At 42.5% G+C, this 14,178-nt stretch overlaps 1 protein-coding gene across 13 annotated transcripts in view; it reads right to left on the bottom strand.

Annotated features, from left to right (window-relative positions):
* anks1b (ankyrin repeat and sterile alpha motif domain containing 1B) overlaps positions 1-14,178 on the bottom strand; it is a 1,303,035-nt gene that overhangs the window by 364,602 nt on the left and 924,255 nt on the right. For all 13 annotated transcript variants that reach the window (XR_011934063.1, XM_072471544.1, XM_072471547.1 and 10 more), the window contains one exon: positions 4,709-4,839. Coding sequence is in view for 12 of the 13 variants with exons in the window: in XM_072471544.1 (XP_072327645.1) it covers positions 4,709-4,839 (131 nt within the window). In the remaining variant the exon portion in view is untranslated. The remainder of the gene's footprint in view (positions 1-4,708; positions 4,840-14,178) is intronic.

The raw sequence follows: 14,178 nt of genomic DNA, 5'->3' as shown, positions 1-14,178 counted from the left end.
GGGTCGTGGTGCTCATGTGGGTCGAGTACAACGTTGTGCATTATGACCCCCCCCAACTTCTCCCCCTCCTGCCCGGAGGGGGGGAGTTGTGCCCCGGGGGCACCCTCATGGCACTTACCCTGGCAGCCCGAGTGAGGTCGTGCAGCTTCTTCCGACACTGCTCCCCGGACTGGGGGGGGTGCCCCACAGCACTCACAGCGGTGCCAACGTCATGCCAGCCGTGCCTCACCATGCTGGACGACTGGCGATGCCCATGCCTTGGGCAGAGGGTGGCCCTTCGTTGTTCAACCTCATCGAGGAGGGTGTCCAGGTCCGTGTCCCGGAACCTCGGTGCGGCTCGTCGGGGCTCAGCCATCTCTCCTCCTTCTCCTCCTCCTGGGTCCTCCCGTGCGCGGATCGCGCCATTTATGGCGCTGCGCGGCGTCACTCGGGCGTCGCGCGCTTACGCCGCTGCTTTCGCGCCACGCCCCCCCGAGTTCCTCGCGGCCCTGCTCCGAGCCCATTTTCGGGGCCTGAATCGATCGCGATCGGGGCCGTTTCGCGCCATCGTGAAACTCGACGGCGTTCACGACGGCGCCGGGACTCTGTCGTGACATCGGAGAATCACGCCCATGTTCCAGTATATTATGAACTTTCAGTTAATATTTTAAAATTTTGAACGCAAACTGTTAAAATGGTCATTTCAAATCTTGTAACATTTGCCATTTGAGCTCCAGACAGTCCTGTACATCAAGCACATACCTATTTTATGTTTTAAGGGACAATTTAGTGTGGCCAATCCATCAGCCGTGCACATCTTTGGGTTGTGGGGGCGAGACCCATACAGACACGGGGAGAATTTCTAAACTCATGTGTGGACAGGAACACGGTCTGCAAGGAGGAGGAGGAAACTGACCACAGCACCATAGTAAAGGGAGTCGTTCAAGTGGGGGGAGAGAAAAGAAATGTAATTGCGGATAGTATAGTTATGGGCATTAATACTGTTCTCTATGATCAGGATCGAGAATCCTGAAGGTTGCGTTGCCTGCCTGGCGCTTGGATTCGTGATATCTCATCTGGGCTGCAGATGAACTTGGAGTGGGAGGGTAAAGATACAGTTGTCATGGCCCACGTAGGTACCAATGACATAGGTAGAACAAGGACATAGGTTCTGCTAAGAGAGTATGAACATCTGGGAGCTAAATTAAAAAGCAGAACCAAATAGGTAATAATCTCTGGAATACGGAATACTACCTGGGCCAATAAGATTATTGGGTCAATAAGATTAAGGAGGTAATTTCATGGCTCAAAGATTGGTGTGGGAGAAATGGGTCTGAATTGATGGGACATTGACACCAGTACTGGGGAAGAGGGGACCTGTTCCAATGGGATGGTCTTCTTCTGAATCTGCTGGGACCAGAGTCCTGGCGAATCGCATAACTAGGGCTGTAGATAGGGCTTTAAACTATATAATGGGGGGGGGGGGAGGGTTCAGTTGTATGGAGAATTAGAAAATCCAAGATAATGGAGAAGGTATAAGTGCAGGTTAATAATGAGGATTTTAATCGAGTTAAAGGGGCCGAGGACTCAGGAGAGGTTAGTAAAGTTTCCAGAACACGTAATAGAACAGAGAGTATAGAAGGTGGCAGGAATCTAACTTCAGGCAGCGAAAAAAAGGGGAAATATATGAGAAGGGGGCCGGTTAATGGAGGACTGATGCTGTTGTACCCAAATGCGCACAGTATACGAAACAAGGTAAATTAACTTGTTGCGCTCATTGAAATTGGCCAGTACGATGCTGTGGGCATCACAGAGACGTGGCTGCAAGGGGATCAGGTCTGGGATCTAAATAGCCAAGGATATATGTCCTATCGAAAAGACAGGCAGATGGGCAGAGGGGGCGGGGTTGCATTGTTAGTAAGGAATGAAATTAAATCAATAGCAAGAAGCGATAGAGGAATCAGAGGGCATAGAATCTGTGTGGGTAGAGTTGAGAAACTGCAAAGGAAAAAAGACCCTGATAGTCAGGATGTGGGGCAGAACACAAATCAGGAGATAGAAAAGGCATATAAAAAAGGCAATATTACAATAAGCATGGGGGACTTCAATATGCAGGTGCATGGGGGACTTCAATATGCAGGTGCACTGGGAAGATCAGGTTGGTAGCAGCTCCCAAGAAAAAGAATTTGTGGAATGTCTCCGAGATGTTTTTTTGGAGCAGCTTGTGGTAGAGCCCACTAGGGAAGAAGCAATTCTGGATTTGATGATGTGTAATGAGGCAGACCTGATTTTAGAATCCATTATTAAAAATGAGATTGTGAGCTGGGAGCAAAGTGTGGGCTGGAGCAGGGGGAAATGTTGAGATACATGCAGGTTCGATATTTTGCCAGGAAAGAGATACAGAGCTTCCCGGTGGAGCCAGTCACCACATTGCTGGGGGAGGTGCTGACAACAGGGGGACTGGAGAAGGGGGTAGTGTCAGCGGTTTACGAAGCTATTTTGGAAGAGGAGAAGGCACCACTGGAAGGGATCAAAGCAAAGTGGGAGGAAGTTGGGAGAGGGTATGGAGCAGGGCTTCTGGTGTGAGGTGCTCTGGAGAGTGACCGCCTCCACCTCGTGCGCGAGGTTGGGGCTGATACAGCTGAAGGTGTTATACAGAGCATGCCTCACAAGGGCGAAGATGAGCTGGCTCTTTGAGGGGGGTAGAAGATGTGTGTGAATGTTGCGAGGGGGGGGGGGGCGCAAATCACGTTCATATATTTTGGTCCTGTTCAAAGCTGGAGGATTACTGGAAGGAGGATTTTAGGGTAATCTCTAATGTGGTGCACGTGAAATTGGACCCGGGACCTCAGGAGTCCATATTCGGGATGTCGGACCGGCCATGGTTGGAAACGCGGAGGCAGATGTTGTAGCCTTCGCCTCGTTGATTGCCCAAAGGCGGATCCTGTTGGGATGGAGAGCACCCTGTACCCTGGCGTGGCAGGGGGACCTGTTGGAATTCTTGACTCTTGAGAAGGTTACGTTTGAACTGAGGGGAAGGATGGACGGGTTCTACAATTCATGGACGTTATTCATTATGCACTTTCAAGAATTGGATAACATTGAACATTAGTTGGGTGGGAGGTTGGGAGGGTTGGGGGGAGGTGGACTGCATGTGTTAATGGTGACTACGGGTGATTTCTGATTCCCTTTTGTTATTTGTTTATGTTAACATCCGGACAGTTGTTTGGGAAGATGGGATGGTTGTTGTTGACATGGGGATTGACATTATATTCATTACTGCTTATTGTTTATTGTTGGTGGGTGCAAATTTGGGAGAAAATGTGAAAAAGGAGGAGAATAAAAATATCTTTTTAAAAAATGAGATTGTGGGGTACTTGCAAGTGCAAGATAAAATAGGACTGAGTCAGTGTGGCTTTGTCAAGGGCAGGTCATGTCTGACAAATCTGTTAGATTCTTTGAGGAGGTAATGAGGAAGTTAGACAATGGAGAACCAGGGGACGTGATCTATTTAGATTTCAGAAGGCCTTTGACAAGGAGCCGTGTAGGAGGCAGTTAAATAAGTTAAGAGCCCATGGTGTTAAGGGTAAGACACTGGCATGGAAAGAAGATTGGCTGACTGACAGAAGGCCGAGAGTGGGGATAAAGGGGTCTTTTTCAAGATGGGAGCCAGTGGCTAGTGGTGTGCCTCAGGGGTCGGTGGTGGGACTGCAACTTTTAACAATATACATTAACGATCTGGAAGAAGGAACTAAGGGCACTGTCGCTAAATTTGCAGATGATACAAAGATATACAGAGGGACAGGTAGTATTGAGGAAACAGAGGGCTGCAGAAGGACTTGGACAGGCTCATAGAGTGGGCAAAGAAGTGACAAATGAAAGTGTGAGGTTACGCACTTTGGTCAGAAGAATGGAGGCATATACTATTTTCTAAATGGGTAAAGGCTTAGGAAATCGAGAGGGCTAGAATACAAGAGCAGGGATGTACTTCTGAGGCTGTATAAGGCTCTGGTCAGACACCATTTGGAGTATTGTGAGCAATTTTGGGCCTTGTATCTAAGGAAGGATGTGCTGGCCGTGGAAAGGGTCCAGAGGAGGTTCACAAGAAAGATCACTGGAACAAATTTTTAGAAAAAGATAAACCCCCACTCAGCCCCAGGATTTGTGCCCTCTCATCTGACCCTCCATGAACTCACCCCCTGAATGACAACAAGAAGGCTTGCAGCTTACTGAGAATTGTCTATTTTATAAGACCTTCACTTCAATTGAAGCATCAACCCATCTAAGAAACAACTGGCATGCCATGTAAGAGACTGAGACAATCATCAATTTAATTGCTTTGTTTTACCTTCATTCGTATCTGATCCATGTGTGTGAGACAACGCGCGCAAGTTTAGTAAGTGAGATGTTCTGTCTTAAACATCCAGGGTAGTGTGTGATAATTAATAACATTTTCTTTAAAACTCACAAAAAGCTTGCTTCTTGGATTACTCAAATTGGGACAATACTCCGAGGGTCAGAAAACACATACCATTCAAAAACAAGCATGTTGATCATAGGTGATACAAAAAAATAAAAACGATAAACTACATTTTGTCCATGACACAGGAGTTTCATACTATTGGTACTATATTAATCTAGTAATTTGTATTTGTGTAGCATTTAGACTACCATTAGCACTGCCTTTATTCAATAGAAAGAATAAATAAATCATTCCAACTCATCTTACCTGGGGTCGGATTACTTTCTCGATATTTTTCAGTGCCGTATCTGGGGATGGAGGTGAACAGTCCGGGGTGGGACCTGTACTTTTCCCCTGGTGATTACCCTCTGGTGCAGTAATGGTCACTTGTGCAACTTCTGCAGATAAAATAAGTTATTAAAATATATTTGAACCATGTCTTTATCAGCTTTGATTACTTTCTCATGCCATTTTATTTTGTTAATAAGAATTCTGCAAAAGCACTTTGAAAATGATTTATTATCAGCTGTTAACTAAGCATTGGTTTTGCAAAGTGACTCTTTTCCAGACTTGCAATGCTCAAAGATAATTCCTAACATAATTTCCCTGTTATGATTGAACATTCATCTTGCAGTCTGTGCTCCTTTATTCATCTTAAGTACTATATAATGCATCCCCCTCTATTAAAGAAGCACATTTTTATTAATATCCCAAATACTCATCACACTCAAAAACAGAAAATTGATGGAGCATGTGAGTTATAAAAGAATAAACTGCATGGAAGATTCCGAAGGTAGATCATTTCTGGAGGTTTACAGACTTTTTATTGATTTCCACATTCATTTTCCAGCGCTAACATAGTATCTATGTCATTAATGCTAATAAAATAATAAAAAGAGTACAAGGCATATCAGAGAAGAACATTCAACCCACTCTGTTTATTTGATTGCTTGGCCTGAGTGCAGGACCAGCTCAGACTATTTTTGTCTGCCTCTTGTTGGAACTCTCTACTCTTTGGCAAAACAAGAATTTACATTTTGAATGCTTCAATGGATTCTGTTTTCAGCATGCCAAATAACGGTCAACACCTATAAGGCACTGTATCAGATGCCAAACCAACTGAAGAGAATGAATATCTGGGCTGGAATTCTCCGGCAGTTGGAATTTCGCAAAGGTGTAGATTGCCTTCAATGGGAAATTCCATTGGCAAGCAGCAGGAATCCCGACGCCAGCGAATAGTGTGCCGCTGAGAAATATGTAGCTGGCGGACCCCACCCCTGATGTTTAACTGCATAACTGGTTATAGGGATAGATGTAAACTAGGATGATCAAACATTCAATGAGACATATTGCCTGGGAAGGGGGAAGAGGAAGTGTGGGTTAGGAGGGAAATACTGACGATGGAGGGTAGCATTCCAAAGTTGAATAATGGAAGAGTGAGAATGGATTAATGAACTGGAATTTTATTTAATGCCGTTGAGGTTCCTTGTGAAGACTCATCTCTCAAATTGTTTGGATAAAGTTCACAATGTCCTTGATTGTACAAGTGGACAGCACGGTAGCACAGTGGTTAGCACTGTTGCTTCACAGCGCCAGGGTCCCAGGTTCTATTCGGCCTGGGCCACTGTCTGTGTCGAGTATGCACATTCTCCACACACGTTCGGGGTGGGTTTCCTCCAGGTGCTCCAGTTTCCTCCCACATGTCCTGAAAGACGTGCTGTGAGGCAATTTGGACATTCTGAATTCTCCCTCGGTGTACCCGAGCTGGCGCTGAAATGTGGCGACTAGGGATGTTTCACAGTAACTTCATTGCAGTGTAAATGTAAGCCTACTTGTGACAATAAAAAGTATTATTACTATAATGTAAAGGACAGTCTCGGTGGACATTTCCTGTAACCTGCTTTTTTATATTCTTACAATTAAATCTCTAAATGTTATATCTGTGTACGTTCAGAAACTTACAGGTTGTCACCTCATTAGAATTTATTTCAACCACGTGATAGATTATTGAATCTTTCTGACATTAACACTTTCCACTGATCTCTGAAGGCAAATGAACCTTACATGTTTCCATCTCTAAGGCCCCAGATAGAATTGGAACCTGGTTGTCTAAAAGAAAAAAAAAGATTTGCATTCATGTGGCATCTTTCACAATCTTGTGATGTCCCAAAACACTTTCTAGGCCATTTAAGTACCTTATGAAGAGTAGTCACTGTTGTAACATAGGAAGCGTGGCAAACAATTAGGGTGGGATTTTGCAGCTCTCCCCACTGAAAGGATCATCTGGTCTCACCGAAGGTGATCTCCCATGGCGGGTTCTCCGGTGGCGGGACGGGCAAGTCTTGCAAAATGCCATAGACATCGGCAGGGCCAGAATGGTCAGCCGCCTCCAACACTGGAAAACCTGGGGTGGGATGGAAGGGGGCAGAAAATCCTGCCCCAATTATAGTAAACATCCCATGAACAGCAATGTGCTGGTGACGAGATCATTTGCTTTCATGATTTTCAAATACCGTTTGTGAGATTTTTTTGTATCCAACTGAAGACAGATAGAGCTTTGGGTTAATATCTCATCTAAAAGATGGTACGCTCAATTGTGCAGCTGTCTGTCAGCAACGCACTAATGTGCCAACCTTGATTTTGTGCTCAGGTCTCCAGAATGGATCTTGAACCACCCAACGTTTGATGTAAGAGGAGAGTGTGCTGCCAAAGAGACAATAAATTGAATAGAAGCCTTGTGTAAAAATAATAAAGAAAAAGGCACACTGTCATTCTAATGCTAGGAAATAATTCTAACAAGATTATCCAATATTCCTTGTGTTTTCCCACAAATGGTACAGATTTCAACAATGCCCATGCGGCGGTAAAGCAGTCTTTGATGTTATTTGTTACATTCAAAATACACACCCCTCCTTTACCCACTTCCTTCAATAAGTGAAGCATTGTGTCAGTTTATTTCATGGTGACTACCGAGGAACTAGTGTGACATAAAAACTGCTATCACCCATGAAAGTGCACATCTGACCACTTTTGTGCTAGATCAATGCCATTAATCGCCATGGAGACAAGCATTCCTTTCATTGCCTGGTCCTGTCAAGACTCAATGCCCTCTTATAATGCTCAAGAGGATGTGTTTTACAGCTATCTTCACAAAAGCATATTGAAATTCTCCCTTTCTCAAATGTAATTTTGCCCCTGTTCTACTGGATTTAAATGTCAATAAAGAAAACTGGCTCAGAGCCTAAAACTGGAAATGAAATCAGAAAAAAGCACCTGCAGAATCACATACCAAGTCTTATAAAAATTCATTCCGAAATGCAAGTTCTAACCTCTCCCCGCCCCTTCACAACCCCCCCTCCCCGCCCACACAAATCCAAGTGCTAGCCAGATAGGAGAATAATTGGGTAATTTGCACGTCAAACAGGCCTGCAGATCTGGGATTGATTTTACACTCAAAATCTGTATTATGTGTCCATCCTCCACCCACTCCATTTTGCTGGAAAAATAATGCTGCTGGGCTGGGGTGACTCGGTTTGCTGTATTTTTTTGTAATGAGTGTCAAAACTCTTTGCTTTGCTTCATGAGTTTGCTGTAGAGATTCCTTTTGCTCCCACTTGAGCAAATTTGAGTCCAACTCCAGCACCAACCCTTTGGTTGGCACAACTGTGTCAATTTTCACAGTAATCTTTATTCTGACATGAAGAATGGAACAGCAGCAAACACTGGTAGCCATGTTATCAAGAGAGGGTTCACCTGACAGATTGCTGGGATGAACGGGTTATCTCATGAGGGAAGGGTGTACAGGTTGGGCCGATATCCTTCGGAATTTAGAAGAATGAGAAGTGAGCTTTATTTAAACATAAAAGATCCATGAAGTTTTTCAACAGGGTGAATGCTCGGGAGCGGCTAGACCAAAGGGATATAGTTTAAAAATAAGGGGCCGCCCATTTAAGACGGAGATGAGAAGGTTCTCAGAGGTTGGTGAGTCTGTTGAATTCTCTTCTCCTGACAGTGGTGGAAGCAGGCTCATTGAGTTCGATAGATTCTTGATGAAAAAGGGAATGAAAGGGTATGGGGTCAGGCAGGGAAGTGGAGCTGGAGCTACAGCAGGGTCAGCCATGATCTTATCAAATGGTGGAGCAAGCTCAGGGGGCCAAATGGCCTAATCGTTTGCGATTATGTGTGGAATTAAATGCTTTCTCAAAGTTGTGCTTATGAATTATTCCATAATTAACAGAAAACTTTCCACACTGCAGTGGGATTTTCCAATTGTTCCAAGTCTAACATCTTTCTTTACATTAGATATATATATTTTTTTAAAGATCATTCTAAGGATGCAGACTTTGCTGGGTAGGCCAGCATTTATTACCCACCCCTCATTGCCCTCAAGAAGGTGGTGTTACGGACTAGATATGAATTAACTCCCATCTATTACTGTCACGTTTAGTTTCTCCTCTTGCTCTCCACTTTTCTGTGGATGTTACCATATGTCTCTGAAATAACAAACCGAAATAGCATTATAAAATGTCATGGAAAAATAGCATGGAAAAATGCTGATGTTAAGCATTTTGTAACTGTCACACAAAGGATGCGAGTTGAGCAAAACTGTCATCTAAAATATTCTGCAATATTTTACTGCAATACGGAGGTAAGTTGTGGTTAAGCACAAGTCAAGATTTGTTTTACCAAAATAAGATTGCCATATATCGGAAAAAAGTAGATTTGTTTATCAAAGATGATCCTGTTCCTAACAGTGCCACTTGAAATCAGTGGTAACACACCTTCAGCGGCACATTCAAGACTTTTGCAAGGAAGAATGAAAATCCCCAAATTAATTTTAAACAATTGTGTGGTTGATTTGACAGTTACGCTGCTTTCCAGATTGTCCACAGGCAGCTCTGTGGTGCTAATTCACAGGTACAAGATATGCACATTATGACCAATTTGACTGGTTGAATGAGGCACGTCCATTGCCCTGCACTTGGAAACCAGATGTGATCAAGCCTGTGTTGTTAAATGGTACCACGTTGAGCATAAACTATGATTTTCAAGGCTAAAAGTGATTTAAAAATTACCACCTATGGCAGGAAACACAAGCACAGTTCAGAATAGGAATTGCTTTGTGGTTCAGCTGAATGCAACCACTTAGCAAATTGTTGCTTTTTTCCAATGTTATAATGCTTTTCAGTAGGTGTGCATTCCAGAAGGTGCCTTCAATTGTCAAATCCTACTTATTTACTTTTTAATGTGCCATGCTAAAATTACAGGAACACTGGAGAAAATAGAGATTTTCTGCAAAAATGAGGTTGCCTAACAAGGAAGCAATTTTTAAAATAGGACCATAGAATTATAAAATGATACAACACAGAGGGAGTCATATGACCCTTCCTGCTTGTTAGATTTAAGGTTATCAAAGATGTCTTTTAATAATCTCAATGTAGGGTGCTCCAACTAATTCCACACCTCCAGCTCTTTCCCCACATGTATATAATATTTTTTCACCTTCAAATATTTATTACATTTTCTTTTGTTCGCAATGGTTGAATCTGCACACCTCAGACAGCACATTCCACATCAGAACAACTTGTGGAGTAAAGAAATTTTTTTTTCATGTTGCCCCCAGTTCTTTAGCCAATCATCTGATTCTATGTCCTCTGGATACAGATCCATCCACCACTGGAAACAGTTTCTTGTTTTCCCTTCCACCAAAAGCCTTCATGATTTCACATGTATCAAATCTCCACTCAACAATCTCTGCTCGGAGGAGAAAAAACCCTCTCTCGATAAACTAAAAGCATCCCAAATGATATCTTCTGCATCCTCTCCAGGCCTTGCTGTTCTTCCTAAAGCGTAGTGCCCAGAATTGAACACATTATCCCATCTGAGGCCTAACCCATATTTTATAAAGATAACGGAGGTGATCATCTTTTTTGGGGGGTAGACAGAGATTGTGAGAGCTAACTCTCAGCTATTTTAGAGAATATAATTATTCTTCACGGTTCTCAAAAAACAAATAGATCAGTATTCTACTGGTAGGAAATACATTTGATCAAAATATCACTTATTTACTTGTAATTGGTGAAGATAATTAGTTTAAGAACATAAGAACTAGGAGCAGGAGTAGGCCATCTGGCCCCTCGGGTCTGCTCCGCCATTCAATGAGATCATGGCTGATCTTTTGTGGACTCAGCTCCACTTTCCGGCCCGAACACCATAACCCTTAATCCCTTTATTCTTCAAAAAACTATCTATCTTTATTTTAAAAACATTTAATGAAGGAGCCTCAACTGCTTCACTGATCAAGGAATTCCATAGATTCACAACCCTTTGGGTGAAGATGTTCCTCCTAAACTCAGTCCTAAATCTACTTCCCCTTATTTTGAGGCTATGCCCCCTAGTTCTGCTTTCACCCGCCAGTGGAAACAACCTGCCCTCATCTATCCTATCTATTCCCTTCATAATTTTATATGTTTCTATAAGAAACTAGTGGAAGTGAGGCATTTGGCCTCTGCACAATTTTGAAATGTGCAGACAATATGAAACTTGGACATGCTGCAAGCAGTAACGATGTTCGTACTAGACTGCAAGAGGACACAGTCATGCTGATGGAATGGGCAAAGAGGTGGCAGATAAAATTCAAGACAGAAAATAATTATGTGATATATTTTGACAGGAAGAATGAGGAGAGATAATACAAGCTGAATTGCACAATTTTAGATGCAGAGCCATAACAGAAGCCCCTCAGGCTGTTTATGCACACATTTTAACTGTGAGAGGATAGATTAACAAAGCAGCTAATAATATCATATGGGATTCTAAGCTTGACAAGAAATTCAGAAGTCAGGAAATTGTGCCAAATCTATATAAGCTCTAATATAAAAATAGAAAGTGTTGGAAATATTCAGCAGGTCTGGCTATATTTATTGGGAGAGAAACAGAATTGACATTTTGAGTCAAATATAACTCTTCTTCAGGATTATAACTATTGCACCACTGCCTCCCCGATTTCGGAAGCAATACGGCAGAGAAAACCGCCATTGAGGCCGGCAGCATTGATGTTGCTTTTCCCACCCACTCGACAATGTGCAAAAAAAATAGAAACAATCGCCCTAAGTGTCCAATTCTGTACACCGCGTTTTGGGAAGGACTTAAAGGATTTGGAGATAGTACAGAAAATACTTACTAGAATTGCACCAGTGATGAAAGTTTTCAGTTACATGAATAAATATCAAAATTCTCAACCACTATGATGTGAAGCACAGTAAAGAGTTCATTCATTAAAAAAAAGAGTAGAATCTGCAAGACTGCGGAGGGCAAAACAACTGTTCTTGACGTTTACTCGGATGCTTTTTCATAAATTCAACATAATCAACTGTGGTGAATTAAACATCCACAAAGTTAAATTTCATTCTACTCAAAACTGTTTTTCAAACAGGTCATAGAATCATAGAATGTACAGTGCAGAAGAAGGCCATTCAGCCTATCGAGTGGGCACCGGCCCTTGAAAAGAGCACCCTACCTAAGCCCACACCTCCACCCTAAGCCCGTAACCCATCTTTTTTGGACACTAGGGGCAATTAAGCTTCGTCAATCCACCTAATCTGCACATCTTCGGACTGTGGGAGGAAACTGGAGCACCTGGAGCAAACCCACGCAGACACGGGGAGAACGTGCAGACGCCGCACAGACAGTATCCCAAGCCAGGAATCGAACCTGGGAGTCTGGAGCTATGAAGCAACTGTGCTAAGCACTGTGTTACCATGCTACCGTCCTTTGCTGAATGTCAATCGTGAATGAAAACAAATTTGCTTATAATTGGATGAACCATCTGCAATTTAATTCTTAAGTTCAGAATAAGAACAAACCACTCAGGTGAGACAGAGGAACCCAGTGTGAATGAGGAATGATTGTAAATGGGTGGATGCAGAAGGTCCTATTAATAGACTGGGTGTTGGTCAAACAAAAAGAACTCAAGCGTAGCTACACAAAAGCCACCATGGCAACACGCATGTACATAATCTCTTTTTTCCTGTTAAAAGCACTTCCGTTGCATGGACATTTGAATGAAATAGTTTTCCTATCATTAGTTGCAATCAATATTTAAGGATTGTCATGGCTCCAATGATTAAGGGTATTACATATGTTACATTATGAAAACTGTATGCCTTGTCTGCATTTCTACCTCAGGTCAAATTTTAATTACTGTATATTTTAACACAGTTGCACCTTTGATGTGTGGATCCCTGCTGTTTAACAAGCTCTGTGTACAAAAAAGGGGAGGGCTGCTGTCAAAGGAGTAGTGTTCCCTTTAAAATTGCAACGCAGTCAAAAATGCCTATTGTGCTGCAGGAACACGCAATGTAAAATGGAGAAATAATTATGGCACAATCTTTTTATAGCAACACTAGTGCTCTCTGAACGTTTCCCTAAGGAAACGTCCATTCTATGAAATGACAATCACGTCAGAGTGCAGCCCATCTGTTTGCCACCTTTTGGCTGGCAAATAGAAAATAACAATAAATAGAAGACTTGCATGGGGAATTTGCGGGTTACAATATTTATTGAATAGACTGATCTTGAATAATGTAACAGTGAGGAGGTCAGATCAATTCACTGGTAAAATATCACATCCAAAGGGATTTGGGCATGTTTCCTGCTGGCAAAATGGATTTAAAGATTATAATTCCAACAAATTTTCAAATGCAATTGGGGTGATGTTGTGGCACGTTGTCTTTCGTCGCATGGTAAGTCTTAAAAATATACATTATTTAATTCTTCAGCGTCCGCTGAAACTTCTCTACAAGTTAAACACAGATCAAATCATGGGGACTTGCTGATATTGATTGATCAGCATCTCAACTCCTACTGTATTCATCTACTTATTTTTGGTGAGGTCTACACATTTGTGCACAGTGAACTTTGGCTGAACTGGTCGCTTCTCACCTCTGAGTCAGAAGGTCGTGGGTTCAGGTTCCACACCGGCATTTAAGCACAAAATTCCACTGCGGTGCGGTACTGAGAGAATGCTGCACTGTCCAAGGTGCCATTCATTCAGGTGAGACTTTGGACTAAGGTCCCGCCTTGCCCTCACGGACAATGGACAAGATTCATGGCACTATTTTGAAGAAGAGCAGGGGGAGCTATCTCCACGGTGTCTTTGCCAAAATCTATCCCTCAATTAACTTCACAAAAACAGATAACCTGGTCATAATCAGTCTGCTGTTTGCGAGAGCTTGCTGTGCACAAACTGGCTGCTGCTTTTCCTACATTACAACAATGATGATACAATAAAAATACAACATTGGCTGTAAACTGCTGTGAGACGCGCAGTGAAAGGCACAAAATAAATGCATGGCTTAAAAAATATATATATTTTATTTGTCTATCTATAAATGCTGGAAATCAGTTAGCAGAACACTTGCCTCCAAGCCATGCATTTTAACAACAGTGGAGAGTCTGCCTGATCTCTTTGTCGACATAATTCTTCAACCAACTACACTGAAAACCAAATATTATTTATTTACTGCTTAGAGGAGGTTGTTGTGCACAAATTAACTGTCAGATCTGCTTATATAACAAAAGTGACTGAACTTCAAAAGTAATTTATTGGTTACGAAGCACTTTGCAACATCCTAAGACAAGATAAGGTGCCGTATTATTGCGAGTTCTTTTTATATATGTTTTTATTTGGGTTTTCATTTATACAAATAACGCAACAAATCCTCATGATTGGCACA

Source organism: Scyliorhinus torazame, chromosome 13 (genome assembly GCF_047496885.1).
Source record: "Scyliorhinus torazame isolate Kashiwa2021f chromosome 13, sScyTor2.1, whole genome shotgun sequence".
Lineage (NCBI taxonomy): Eukaryota > Metazoa > Chordata > Chondrichthyes > Carcharhiniformes > Scyliorhinidae > Scyliorhinus > Scyliorhinus torazame.
Note: the sequence above shows the minus strand (reverse complement) of the source record. Positions and strands in the feature narration are given on the sequence as shown.